Below are 13,448 nucleotides of genomic sequence, written 5' to 3' on the forward strand. Positions count from 1 at the left end.
ACGCGAGATACACTACATATGCATGAATGCGCGCCTATTCCTATTCTCACCGATCAACGCGCTCCTTCACCGGCGAGCGCGAGACCATTTCGCTTGGCATCGAGGGAGTCGGGCGGGGAGGGCTGCGATTCCTGTGCAGAACAGACGTCATAAGTAAGCAACAAGTAACGAGCTAGCAATGATCCTAACCAGCGCCTCAACCGCGACCGCCCACACACCATCGCAATAATATATCAGACGAACAAACCGTCGCACAACAAGTGTATACATGTCGTCTCATTAACCTTAATCGCCCTTTCCCCATAGTTGGCCCCACATTTCGCCCACCCGCCGTCTTCCGCGCTGCCGAGAGTCCGTCTCCACCGAACCGTCCGGGACATCCGAGGGGGGGTGGCCGGCCTATGCGTAGGTAGTACCTATCTTACAGTGCCTATTGTTACGCTAGTTTCACCCTGCAAAAGTTGGTTTCTCGATCAACCTAATCGTCAATGTGTCTCCTTGTCTTCCCCTGCCTCCAATCCACGAGCATGCTTCCTCGTCTTTTCCGACCCGGCCACCGGATACGCTCGGAAAAGACCGCGCACAACTTCGATCGAGAGCGAATGATTCCGGGGACCCCCGGCGATTCCGAATTTCTTTTCTCTGGAGAGGAGGGACGGGACGAGAGGGGGTTGTGCGTGCACGCGCGCGTCGTACACATATCGCGTGATGCGGAACATATCCCCCTCCCGCTCCCTTCTTTCTTTAAACTCTCCCGAGTAAGTTAAAGTCCAGGAATGGTGCGTCCCGTGCCTACCGGGTGGTATGGGAATGGGCGTGAAGCCTATGCTGCCCTGGAAACGGGTGAGGTTTCGAACGGCGTCATCGTTTGGTCAGGATTCCTTTCCCTCCTCCGGCGAAAAATCCACTATCAGCTGGTGGCTTGGCACGTCTGGGCCGCGCACGCGCTATTGATCTATGATGCTATGGTGGGGGCGATGAGGGTGGGGTGATGCGTCGTCATTTCTAGTAAGCCCTGCATGCACATGGACGATTGATATCCTGTGGTTCGCCTTGTGCCTGTCAAGACTTCAGCGTTAACAAAAGTCTTGTCCATTAATACATTCGTGAAGCGTGATGAAAGCTATCTCGTAGGGAAAGCAAGATAGATCTACCGTAATAATACAAGTCAAGTCTCAGAAAAAGGGCCGCCCACCCTTCAATAGAATGCAGAGGTCTACTCGATGCTCCCCCGAAATGAACAAGAAAGGAGACCTATTTGTACAGCAAGGAACTTGTTGCTCTAGGTATACTCATCAATCCGAACAGAACCCCTTGGTCCCAACTTTTTTTCCGTTCCCCTCAAAAAAAGGCACAGGTGTCGTGAAAGCATCAGAGGATATCAAACATGAAGAAAGATCAAAACATCAAATGAGTCGTGCGGAATTAAGCCTTCCACTTGACTTCGTCCCAGGTCTCATATTCGCGCTTCAGACTCTTCTGAACCCAGACCAGGGTGATTCCAGCCCAGATACCTGCCCAGATGAAGGGCACAACCCAACCGACCTAATACAGTTATTATCAGAACCATTAGTTGGAGGCACAAGAAACTTACCACATAGGCTGCATCCCTCTGGATAGTGAAAATGAGGGCAGTGGTAATGGCCGCGATAGCGCAGGCACCGAATGCCCAGAAGAGCGTGAGGCGGTGCAGCATGAGGCGGAAGTGGTGGCTGGCCATGTAGCGCAGGTTGAGGCGCTGGCGGAACTCGGTGCCGCCGCTACCGTCGACGGCGCAGATGTCCTCGATGATCGAGTAGATGCCCGGGCGCAGCGGCGAGCCGCGGGGCAGCGACGAAATGCGGATCGGGGCGCGGTATCCGGCGATGCGGGCGATGTCCATGACCAGCATCTCGACGCCGAAGGCGAAGACCATGCTCGGAACCGGCATGGCCAGCAGGCGGATCGGCGGCTCTTCCGGCACGGTGCCGACGATCAGCTCGATCATCACGGCTATCCAGGCGACGGAGAGATTCCAGTGGAACCAATCAAGCTGGTTGCAGGTTAGACAGACGTGTAAGCGACAAGAAGGTGGTGCATGTAACTCACATAGAAGCGCTTGGCGCCAATGACTCGGCAAGTCGAGCCCTTCTTCCATAGCCGGTGGAAACGGATGAAGTATTCAAAGATCGAGACGCTTCCGAGGGCGCCGGTGCTGATGCTGAAAACAGCATTGTGAGATAAGCTCGTTCCGTACCAGAGACCAAAGTATAGAGCGATTGGCATGCAAACGCAATCCAGAATAATCAACAGCCAGAACCAGAAAATGCTCTTCTTCCGTGTGCGCAGGGTGTAGTTGAGCTCGGGCGGATGCGTGAAGTCCGGGTCCTCGTAGCGGACTTGGGTGTTGGCATTCATGGCGTTGATGGACGAGGCGCGCGTGGATCCGGGCCTGCTTGGCGACGGCGTCGAGGACGAGCCGGGCGTGGACTCCTTGTTGTTATTGGCATTATTGGCACCTGGGACCTGCAGAAGGCCGGCTATGCTCCCGGTAGGGTCGTATGGAGGCTGGCTGGGTCTCCGTTCCTGAGGTGGTGCGAAGTCGACCTGGGTAACGGGCAACTCGGTGCCGTTGGTCATTTTGTCAGGGTTATTTCTGGCCTTGCAATTGGGGCACGAAGAAAATAATCTGGCGTTGGAGTGGTGAGCGAGAGAGAATTACGACGACATAAGAAGGGCGGCGCCGGGATAGTGAGGGGCTTGCAGAGGGAAGTGCAGGTGAGGGTGGGCGGATATCGGGAGAAGAAAGGCTTCGATGGTCTCGCCGCGTCCGGCCGGCTCCTAACGGTGATGTTATGGCGGACAAGGAATAACAGCATGACGTAGGCGCCAAGCCTCCGCCGGGCCCGGGCGAATCACGCGCGGCGACAAGGTGACCAAGCTTCACCACGCCCAGTCTTCTTATGCTCCTCTGCCTTGCCCTCAACACTCTCCCGCCCCGACATTACGTGTGCTGACCTTCGTACGAGAATGCTCCGCCCGCGATCGCGATGCGTTTCGCTCAGCGACTCCTCACTCTGCCGTGCCTCGCGACCGCTGCCGCCGTCTTAAATCTCCAAGCGCCGCTTCAGCCCTCAGCTCCCGCCACTCTCTCGCCTAATATCTCAACAGCGCTGTTTGCCGAGCTCGAGGAGCTCGCGCGCATCGTCGACATCTCATACTGCGTCGGCGTCACTGGCCTGGGCATTGCGAAGCCGTTCACCTGCGCCAGTCGCTGCAATGAATTCCCCGACTTCGAGTTGGTGAAAGTACGGCTCTGATGAGCTATTAGGGGCCCACGCTATAGCTGACAGTCACAGGCCTGGAACACTGGTCCTCTCCTTTCCGATTCTTGTGGCTACATCGCTTTGTCGCATCCTCCCTCGGTCCCGCGCATCATCCTAGCGTTTCGCGGGACGTATTCCCTTGCCAACACCATTGTGGACTTGTCGACTGTTCCGCAGGAGTATATCCCGTACCCTGGAGAGGATGATGGAGGCGATGATGATGACGCGCCGGACGCGAAGCCTCCCAAGTGTGCAAACTGCACCGTCCATACTGGATTTTACCAGTCCTGGATCAACACGCGAGAAGTCGTTCTACCACACGTTGTCGAAGCAATGGAAAAGCACCCGGACTACAAGCTGACCCTGGTCGGGCATTCGTTGGGCGGTGCGGTGGCTGCGCTGGCCGCGCTAGATTTCAAGGCTCGTGGCTGGGACCCGCATGTGACCACATTTGGAGAACCACGTGTCGGCAACGAAGGCCTGGTGCACTACATCGACAGCCGGTTCAACGTGGGAGAGAACATGACGACTGTTGGGAAAGACACGGACATCCGGTTCAGGCGGGTCACGCACGTGTCGGATCCCGTGCCGCTGCTGCCCCTGGAAGAATGGGGATACCACATGCATGGCGGGGAGATCTACATCGACAAGGCTGACCTGCCGCCGAGTGTTGCCGATATCCGCGTCTGCTCAGCTGACGAAGATCTGGACTGCATCGCCGGCGGCGATCACGGCGCGTGGATCCCTGCGCGGTTCAAGCTCTGGCAGCTCTTCTGGGCCCATCGTGACTATTTCTGGAGGCTGGGGCTCTGCGTCCCTGGTGGCGATCCCTGGGATTGGAAGGGCAGGTACCCACCCAGTGGAAAAAAATCTCCCAAGTCGGAATGAGCTTTGGCCTACGAGGTGATTAATTTGTGGACAAAATTGGGGTAATGGTACGCTATTTGCAGACTCAGTTTGGTTGAAAACCGGGTTGGGCGGGTTGGCTGGTAATGGAAGGTGCACGAAATTGATCTCATGGAGTAATTCGGGGTGTTGTTATCACGGCATGTTAATGAACTTTTCCAGCGTCAAGTATGGCCGGACGCTGGGATGCACTTGTACAGTTGACGCGTTGCGCAGTACGTGGGTTAATAACTTCCCTACAACGGTGGAGATGAAATGCTCATTCACTGGCATTATTCTCTCATTCAGATTGTCCATCCACTGGCGGGGAAAAAAAAAGCTGGGTAGTTGCTTTAATGGGGAAACCGGCAAAAACAGTTAATACAATTAATCATTATCCCCCGGTGCATGACTGAAGGGATTACACAGGGCTTGTAGGAAATGTAAGCAATGACAACTGCTCTGGACGACCGAAATGACGGGCTTAAACTTAACCCTAAGCTATAGAGCTACTAGTACACCTTCATACAAACTACATGCTCTGTTTCCTCTTCCTCCTTGCTGTTTGGTTCGCCTCCATGTCCTTCCTTCCCTCCCGACCAACGTTACTGTCGTCAAAAGCCATAATTTCTGGAAATGGCGATTCTACATCCTCATGGCCATTGTCATTCTCAGGAGGAACTAAAAAAAAAAAAAAAGCAGCGATCAGGTCCTCGTAGAGCTTGAATGGTTTTCCGACGAGATGGCGCCTTACCTTTGAGAGTTTTTGCTAAAATCAGCTCTCACACACTTGCCCTTTAGTTGACATGGTCGAGGAATCCAGGATGACTGCCTAAGGCGACTATGATGACGGCAGCGATGCTCATTAAAGGAGTATTCTGTTGCGGAAACCCCGAAAGCGTAATTCGGTTCCCGACATATACGCCGGTCCAGTTAACGCTAGTGAAAGTGCATCTTCAGGTTATCCTTTCAAATAAATTTTTTAATACACCCCTTGACACGGCAGAGAAAGGATTTCTCCAATCTGGCGCTGCAGAGCCTTCTCGAGAGAGCACCTAGCCTCGTGCTTTTCAACAAGGGTTCACCATGGCGATGAGAAGGTACAACCGGATGTGTAGTACTCGCATGGATTCCAGAAGACGGAGACCAACTCCTTAGCGGAGGACGTGAGTTCATCATCCGTCAGGCCACGGTGTTGTCCAATAACGTTGGTGCGGCTTTTTCGAGTGATGTTGATGGGAAGGAGGGATGGCAGGGGAGTCAACACCCCGGCTCTCTTTTGAAAAGTAAAAACAAAATATCAAAAAGCCACGCGTGAAAAAAAAAGCAACAAATAAATGAAGGTTATGGAGGGTTTAAAATAACAATATGATATCATTCTAGCTCTGAACAGATGCAACCGCTACTGAACTACTGCCTTTTATCTGCATGTAAGCCCAAACTTGCCTTTCTTGATGAGTTCGATGATCAAACATATTCTTTGAGCGCCCTAGTTCTCGGTTACACCAACTGTATAATGAACTGAAGATGAGCCGAACCAAGAATATTCCTCAACAATTGTGGCAGGGACCACTGGTAGACTTCTTTGTGTCATCACAGTACCAACCTGATTGCGGTTATCCTAAAAATTCCGGATATGCTTGGAGAGTTGGGCATTAAGGATAGAGCAAACATGCGGGCCTTCAGGGTCAACGGAGTTTGCCATCGTTAGGCAGACAAGTGTTGGTGTACACGTTATACAGTTTTGAAAACTGGAATTGATCACTCTTGGTGATAGCGTGATGTGGCAGAAGGAATGGCGAGGTGGTCCCATGGGCAGGCGAAGCAGATGTCATGCAACAACTTCAGCAGGTCGGTTGCAATACAATAATTTGACTTGTGAAACGTGGTTGCGAAGGATGAAATTGCTGTATGCATGTGGTTCACCCACGCGTCTTCCACGTCATGCGCAACGAGTGACTCGTGTTCCTGGTGGGCAAGCAGGCATCTGCGAATTTTTTCTTTTCCGAAGGCGGCCACGGCTCGTATACGGCAGGCGGCACTTGACAAAGGTGGGGTGTGATTCGAGGACTCCGGTACCTGAGAGGCGCGCGGCTGGCACGATCGCTGCTCAGATCTCGGGGCGGTGCGTCGTGATATGGGGTGGCGGGAGGGTGTGCCTCGCGATTCCTTGCAAGCAGCGGATCTCAAACATTTTGGCCACGGCCCCCGCTGCATGACTCGGCCTGCGCCGTTCCGGGGCACAGCACCGTCCGCACCTCGCGCGCTGATGTATGCCAAGGCCGGGGAGATTAGGTCGTCGAGGGCCATTCTAGGTGAGACGGCGGCGAGCGGGCGCGGCGTTGGGCGACAACGCCGTGACTCTGGTTCACGTGTGCATGGAGCCAGTCATGCCGTCCACGCACGGGATGCCAGGTCCCTGCGGCGTCATTGCGCGATTTGAAGCGGAGCTGCAGCTCTATTTTCGTTGGTCAAGCTTCGAGCGCCGCCCAAAGCGTGCCCTGGATCGTATCGCGCCGGCCACCACCTCTGCGACTCTCCGCTCGCGCGCCCGCCGTCACCCCTACAACCCATCCAGGCCCCAGCACCGCCGGCCGCGACACCAAGCCCGCGAGCCCATTCCCCAGCACCACATAGCCCAGCATCCGCTACCGCTCCGCGCGCGCGCCCTGAGCCCACCTCGCGCCGCCTCAATTCGCTGCGACCCGCCCGCCCGCAGACCAGCCCACCGAGCCACATAATTCAGGGCCCGCGCCTCCAAGCTCTTGCTCTCCTGCCCAGGAGCCCGCGAGCCGCAAGCCCGCGAGTCCTCAGGAGCGCAAGTCCTCCCGCATAGCCTGACCGACCCCGAGCTGCTCGACGCCGCTGGCGCCCCGCCAGCAGCAGCCTCGCCGCACATGGGCAACGTCAACAGTCGCCAGGGCGAGGGCGACCCTCTGTTCCTGCGCGACCAGAATCGCTGTGCGTCGGGCCTTGCGCGACCCTCTCCTGAAGCCACGCTGACCTCTTTGTGCAGTCTCCATCGCCGCCATCACCGTCACCAACGCGCGCGGCCGCCTCCTCTTGAACATCACCCCGAACGCCTTCCCCGCCACCCGGTACAATGCGAGGCGGGACTTCGGAGACGACAGCGTCGTGGAATACGTTCAGGTACGCCGCCGAACGCCCGCCGCGGAAAAAAGCGGGGTTCACACTGACTTCCGCCTGATAGGACCCCGAAACCTCTCCCGCTGCGCCGCCCAGCTTCCTGATCCGCCTGCTGAACGACGATGAGCTCACCTTCAACTTCACCTTTGTTCTCCGCCAAACCAAGGCTTTCCAGACCGCGAGCAATCCCGCCATCCCCGTCAGCACGCTTGCGCCTGTGGACACCGTCATCAATGGCCTCACCTTTCTATTCGCGGGCAGCAGCAAAGAGCTGGAAAACTTGGTGACCAGAGAATTCCACGCGGACCCCAATCTGCACAAAAACCCAAATGTTGAATTGGTGGGCGATTATTCGACAATGGGCAGCCCGTCCGTTCAATTTCAATGGTCCTGGAAGTGGAGGCCTCCGCGCGTTCTGGAGGATAGAGGCGGCGGCTGGAGGAACGCCTGCAGCGTAGGTTTGCGCTCGGTCCCGTCGAGAAATTGCTAACGATCTGCCAGTTTGTGGAGTATGATCCCCGCGCGCACCGCTTGGATACACTGGCAACTTTTGCTTTCTGGGTCCAAAGTAAGGAATGATCTGTAATGTTTGAAACAATGTGCTAACTGATCCAAGACACGCAGAAACCCGCTCCTCTCAGCCCCAAGACACCGTCCCCACTCCTGGAATTGAGCGTGCCTCCCAGACTCCGCGTTCCTTCTGCTCAGTCAATTGAATCTCGTGTCAGCGACTCGGACGGTGCTGAGTACAAGGAGATCCGCGAACCCGTTTCGCCCGCGATTGAGGCCATTCCGGAGCACGCCTTGGGCCTGGTTCCGACGCACAACACATATTCGAGCAATATTCTCACCCTAACCAACACTAATAACACCAGCCCCGTCAAAGTCGACCTATCCTGTCAACGACCGGCCGAGGATATCAGTGCTTTGGATGATGGACCCGTTTTCCGCGCGAACCTCAAGAATTTCGAGAAGAACACGTCAGACATGCGTTCGAAGTGGAAGCGGGTGTTGAAGAAGGCGGAAGCTACAATGGATGCCCAGGTCATCAGTAACAATGCAGTCGCGGAGCTCATCGAAGCTTTGAAGGACACGGCGACCCCGAACTCGAACTCGGTGCAACCGGCCATTGACCATTATTTTGACAAAATCGCGCGCGAAATCCTGGCCTACGAAAAGCTCAACACCATCAATGTCCAAAAACTGATCATCGAACCCATTTCTAAGCTCTACAATGTCGATATCAAACAAGCGGAATCCAAGAAGAAGGATTTCGAAGAGGAGAGCAAAGAATACTATTCATACGTCAGCCGTTATCTCGGACAGAGGCAGGACTCGATGAAGGAGAAGAGGCGGACAGAGACGGATACAAAATACCAGACGAAACGCCGGAATTTTGAGCTGAAGCGCTTTGATTATTCTTCCTACATCCAGGATCTGAACGGTGGAAGGAAGAATCAGGAAGTCCTCTCGTACCTCACAAAGTATGCGGATGCACAAGCCAAGGGTTTCATGGCGACGGCCGACAAAGTCAAGTCGATGCTCCCGCAGCTCGAGGCACTCACTCAAGAAGTCAAGGAGGCTGACAAGGAGTTCCAACTCCAACGTGCCGAACGTGAGGAGAAGCGAAGAGCTCTTGAGAAGAGTGGAAGTGCCTACAAAGAACCTGAGCCTTCTACAATGTCAACTCTGGCGCAGGCGAATGGAAGAGCCGTCCCTCTAGATGAAGTACGCTCCGACAGCATAGCACCTGTATTCAAGAGCACTGTCTCTCCACCTCCGCAAATAGGATCTCCGCCCTCGACTGCAGCCATGCCGGTTACCCCGGGATTAAACAGCGGACCGTCCTCTGGATCGCTTCCGGCTACTAGCCCTGGTCAGAACAACAAATTCAAAGGTATCCGCGACCTTGAAGACAAAGCAGGTGGAGATGGCCAAGACGCGCATCCTCCTCATAAGGAAGGCTTGCTCTGGGCACTCAGCAGACCTGGAAGCCATATCGATCCAAAGGGCTTGAACAAGCAAGCCTGGCACAAGTAAGTGGATTTTCTGGTTCCAGGCCCTCGTTTGCTAAATCATGTGTAGATTCTGGATAACGGTCGGCGAGGGCAAACTTTCTGAGTACTCTGACTGGAAGAACAAGATGAACTTGCACATGACGCCGATTGACCTTCGCGTGGCCTCGGTTCGAGAAGCTCGCAACTCCGAAAGACGATTTTGTTTCGAGGTCATCACGCCCCAGTTTACGCGCGTCTACCAGACCACGGGCGAAGACGAACTCAGGACCTGGATCAACGCGATTAATAATGCGCTGCAAACTGCTGTAGAGAACAAGGGCATTGCCGACCCCGTGCCCACGGAATCGTTGGACAAGTCAACACGCAGGGACATCGCCTCGGTCCTTACTGGCAAGAGCACGTCGCTCTCTGGCCACAGGAATTCTGGAAATACGAGCAAAGACAAGCCTGTGTCACGTCACGCGACGGTCGGCGACAGGCCTTCGTACCGTAGCCCTGAAGCCGCTGGAGAAGCTAACAAACTCCTCGAGCAGATCCGCGAAGCTGACGCCGGGAACAAGTATTGCGCAGACTGCGGATCAGAGAGCAAGGTCGACTGGGTGTCGATCAACCTCGGAATCGTGGTTTGCATCGAATGCAGCGGAATCCATCGTTCTTTAGGAACTCATATCTCAAAGGTCCGCTCACTCACGTTGGACGTTCATTCATTCACGACAGATATTATCGAATTGCTCTTCAAGATCGGCAACCGCGTCAGCAATATGATTTGGGAGGCCAAGCTTGAGGGGACTCTGAAGCCTGGACCTACGTCTACTCGAGAGCAGCGCCTGAAGTTCATCAACCAGAAATATGCGGAGCGAGCCTTTGTTCAGCCGATTTCCGCAACACTCTCACACTATGCAACGCCAGAGGAGACGCTTCTTGCGTCTGTCAAGAAGAACGATATCCAGAACGTGCTATATGCCCTTGCGCTGAAGGCGAGCCCCAACGCGACAGACAAGTCCCGCAGCACCCCGGCTGTTTACCTTGCGCTCTCGGCCGCGGATCCGGCGTCTCCTGCAGACACTGCCTCACCCGCTAGCTCACCCGGTCAACCTCCTCAAGGTGCCCCTACCGCGGGTCGGAAATCCTTCCCGGTGGCAGAGTTGTTGATGCAGAACGGAGCTGACATACCAAACACGCCATCGCCCTTCCCGTTGAGCATATCGGCACGATTGTACCTGGAGCAGAAGCAAGACCAGCGTGACGGAAGACGCCCCGGGGCGAGCAGCACTCAAAATGGTAATAATGCTTCCAACAGCAGTGGTGGCGACACCATAACCGCTCTGCCAACTATCATGGCAGGCAATGGAAGCTCACCAGGTGAGCGTACCAAAGAAAGAGATGCCAAGTTGCAGAAGCGTGTGTCAGCGGGCGGAAGGCTGATGAAGTCCGATGAATCATATAGTTCGCGGCGGATGTTCTGAAGTTTAAGAGAGGCGTCTGGCGTTACGAGAAGGAAGGCCAGAGTGAGGAGAGTCCCCATGTGGTCACGGTTTGCTGCGAAAGTCATGTGCCTGGAGCGAAAACGGTTGGTGGATTCTTAAAGTATCATGTTTTGTTTTTGTGTGTGTATGCGAGGCGGGCGGCTCTCTGGACTTCATTTCTTTTTCTCTTTTTTTTTTCGCGCCTTTGCGAGCTTCGCGGGATTCCCCCATTTTCCTCTCCTCGGCGAGCGAAGCAATATCCTTTTTTGTTACACCCCTGTGCAAAGGCGTTTTTGGTATGATGGAACTCTGGTGTGGCAAATGTTGCTGAAAAGGTTGGCCGGCAAAGCAGGGACACGGACAACAACACTCCTCTTCGATTTCCTGCTACAGGTTTTCTCCTTTCCTCGTGGGGCCAGAGGCGTTTGGATGATCGGAGCGGGATGGTGGTTGCAGCAGCGGCTTTTCTTGCAGATCTTGCCGTTGGATAAGGACCACTCCCAGTGATGGTTTTTCTCTCGAAACCCGACGAGTATTCCTTGGATTTTATGGGGCAAGGTGACGAGAAAGGACGACCAGGGAGGTTCTTTGCTTTTCTTTTCCTTTTAATTCTTTTTCTTCTACGTTTACTACCCTTCACGCCCCCCTCGTTTGTTTTGTTCAGCAACGAGGTGTCTGTGCTAGTAGCTGCTTTATTTTCTTTTTTTTCCCTCTAAACTCCCCTTACCGCATTCGTCGGGCGGCTACTCTGCGTAATCCCCTTTGGTTGGTTCTCTGCTTTTCCTCCTCTTGCTCTTCGCTGTGTTCATTTTCTTTTGGCAAAGCTCTTACTCCCCCCCGTCTCGCTTATGTTTGGTACTCTCGACGCTTGCGCGTGGGCTCTATGCGTGCGGATATGAATAGTGGGAGGTGGGGTGGTTAAATGGAGGATAGGGAAAGGGAATGACAGGACGGTCAGGTGAAGGGAATCATAATCTGTAATGAGTATCAGGGACGCGATGCCATCGTTTTTGTGTTTTTTTTTCCCTTGATTGGAGTGGCACAGAGAGAGAAGGCTGATGCAAGCTGTGGGGCTACGGCAACAGAGCAAGAAGTAGACGAACAAAACAACCCTTCTATTTCTTTAATCAGTGCCTGAAAGTGATATTGTCAATTGTTTTCCTTTTCGGGGGTTGCTGGTGGCCTTGTCGATTTGGGTTCTGCGGTATTGAGATTGGCCATGACTTGGCCACTACAGGTTGGTACGTACATACGGACGTACTTGTTTTTAGGACCGAATAAAAAGAGGCTTAACTACTGGCGGGTCAGGGATGGTGGTGGTTCGGCAGTTGAGTCCATCTGCCGATGCTGCCGGCCGGGCCGAATGGATGTGGCTGCTGCGTCAGTTCCGGTTTCCGGGGCCTGCAGGGTCAAAGAATCAAGCAAAATTAAGCATTGGCGACGCTTCTGCGGCATCCAGGGCATCGGGACCTATCAACGTCGTGTCTCAGCGAGCTGCATTCGGACGTTCCTCCCCACTTTGCTTCAAATATCAATTGAATCTGCGTTCCAGGTCCTCTCCAGACGTTCTTCAATTCTGCTCTCGTCGCATCATCAAGCGAAGCACAAATAAAACCGCCTAAAGAGGTAGAAAGGAAAAAAGACCGTGGGAAAGCGGACACCATGCCGTCAACGCAGGAAAATCCAGCCACGACGACGACGACGGCGTCCGAGGCCGACCAGCAGCAGCAGCAGCAACCCTCCTTCTCCATCGACGCGCACAAGGCCGCTATCCGCGCGCGCATCTGGACCAAGCTGCGCGACGTGGCGCTACCGGACTCACGCTTCGACTACGACTTCTCGTCCTTCATCGCCGACTTTTCCGGGTCGTCGGCGGCCACCGACTTGCTGCTGGCGGAGCCGTGGTGGCGGGCGGCGCGGCTGGTCTTCATCACGCCGGACAACTGCCTCGAGGAGCTGCGGGCGCGGGCGCTGGCGCAGGGCAAGACGGTGCTGGCGACGACGTACGCGATACGGCGGGGGTTCGTGGTCGTGGGGCCCGAGGACGTGGAGAGGGATGGGAGGGGGCCCTGGTACGCGGCGACGCTGGATGGGATGGAGAAGGTGGGCAGGCGGGTGGGGTTGGAGGAGATTATGGGGCAGCGGTGGAAGGTGGATGTCATGGTGACGGGGACGGGGGCGGTGGGGGATTCCGGCGTTAGGTTTGGGAAGGGCCACGGCTTTTTCGACCTCGAGTGGGCGATGCTGTACTCGGTCGGCGCGGTGGATATGGGGGCCACGACGGTGGTGGGCGTCGTGCACGACTGCCAGGTTGTGGGGAGGGATGAGGTGGAGCTGCGACCGGATGTGTTCGATACGGTCTGTGATGTCGTTGTTACGCCGACGAGGGTGATGAGGGTGGAGGCTGCGGTGAAGCCGGCTGTGGGGATTTTGTGGGAGAGGTTGGCGGCGGGGATGGAGGAGAGTATACCGCCGTTAAGGGAGTTGAGGGAGATGCAGAGGAGGGAGGGAAAGGAGAGTACGGTGGAGCTTAGGCGTGGTTAAAATCAGGAGGATGTCAGCAGTGATGATAATTAGCCGGAAGGTCGAGATGTATAATGCGTATCAAGTGTTGGATAAAAGACACT

The 13,448-nt window shown here is 55.0% G+C and overlaps 4 protein-coding genes across 4 annotated transcripts; 3 read left to right on the forward strand and 1 right to left on the reverse strand.

The window, feature by feature from the left end:
* Positions 1–1,425: 1,425 nt before the first annotated feature.
* On the reverse strand, positions 1,426–2,619 carry LTHEOB_2769 (uncharacterized protein; the record flags this gene model as incomplete). Its single annotated transcript, XM_035511617.1, has 3 exons — positions 1,426–1,545; positions 1,595–2,032; positions 2,089–2,619. The coding sequence occupies 3 exons, from the start codon at positions 2,617–2,619 to the stop codon at positions 1,426–1,428; spliced, it is 1,089 nt and encodes a 362-aa protein (XP_035363495.1).
* A 410-nt stretch (positions 2,620–3,029) lies between these two features.
* LTHEOB_2770 (Lipase class 3) lies at positions 3,030–4,193 on the forward strand (the record flags this gene model as incomplete). The annotated part of the gene is made up of 2 exons (XM_035511619.1): positions 3,030–3,287; positions 3,339–4,193. 2 exons carry the CDS (start codon positions 3,030–3,032, stop codon positions 4,191–4,193), a joined length of 1,113 nt encoding a protein of 370 aa, XP_035363496.1.
* A 2,894-nt stretch (positions 4,194–7,087) lies between these two features.
* LTHEOB_2771 (Arf GTPAse activating protein) lies at positions 7,088–10,821 on the forward strand (the record flags this gene model as incomplete). Its single annotated transcript, XM_035511620.1, has 6 exons — positions 7,088–7,151; positions 7,207–7,340; positions 7,402–7,791; positions 7,839–7,905; positions 7,954–9,373; positions 9,423–10,821. The coding sequence occupies 6 exons, from the start codon at positions 7,088–7,090 to the stop codon at positions 10,819–10,821; spliced, it is 3,474 nt and encodes a 1,157-aa protein (XP_035363497.1).
* Positions 10,822–12,483: 1,662 nt separating this feature from the next.
* LTHEOB_2772 (5-formyltetrahydrofolate cyclo-ligase) lies at positions 12,484–13,365 on the forward strand (the record flags this gene model as incomplete). The annotated part of the gene is made up of 1 exon (XM_035511621.1): positions 12,484–13,365. The coding sequence occupies one exon, from the start codon at positions 12,484–12,486 to the stop codon at positions 13,363–13,365; it is 882 nt and encodes a 293-aa protein (XP_035363498.1).
* Between the last annotated feature and the right edge of the window lie 83 nt (positions 13,366–13,448).

Source organism: Lasiodiplodia theobromae (assembly GCF_012971845.1).
Source record: "Lasiodiplodia theobromae strain AM2As chromosome Unknown scaffold_7, whole genome shotgun sequence".
NCBI classification, from domain to species: Eukaryota; Fungi; Ascomycota; class Dothideomycetes; order Botryosphaeriales; family Botryosphaeriaceae; genus Lasiodiplodia; species Lasiodiplodia theobromae.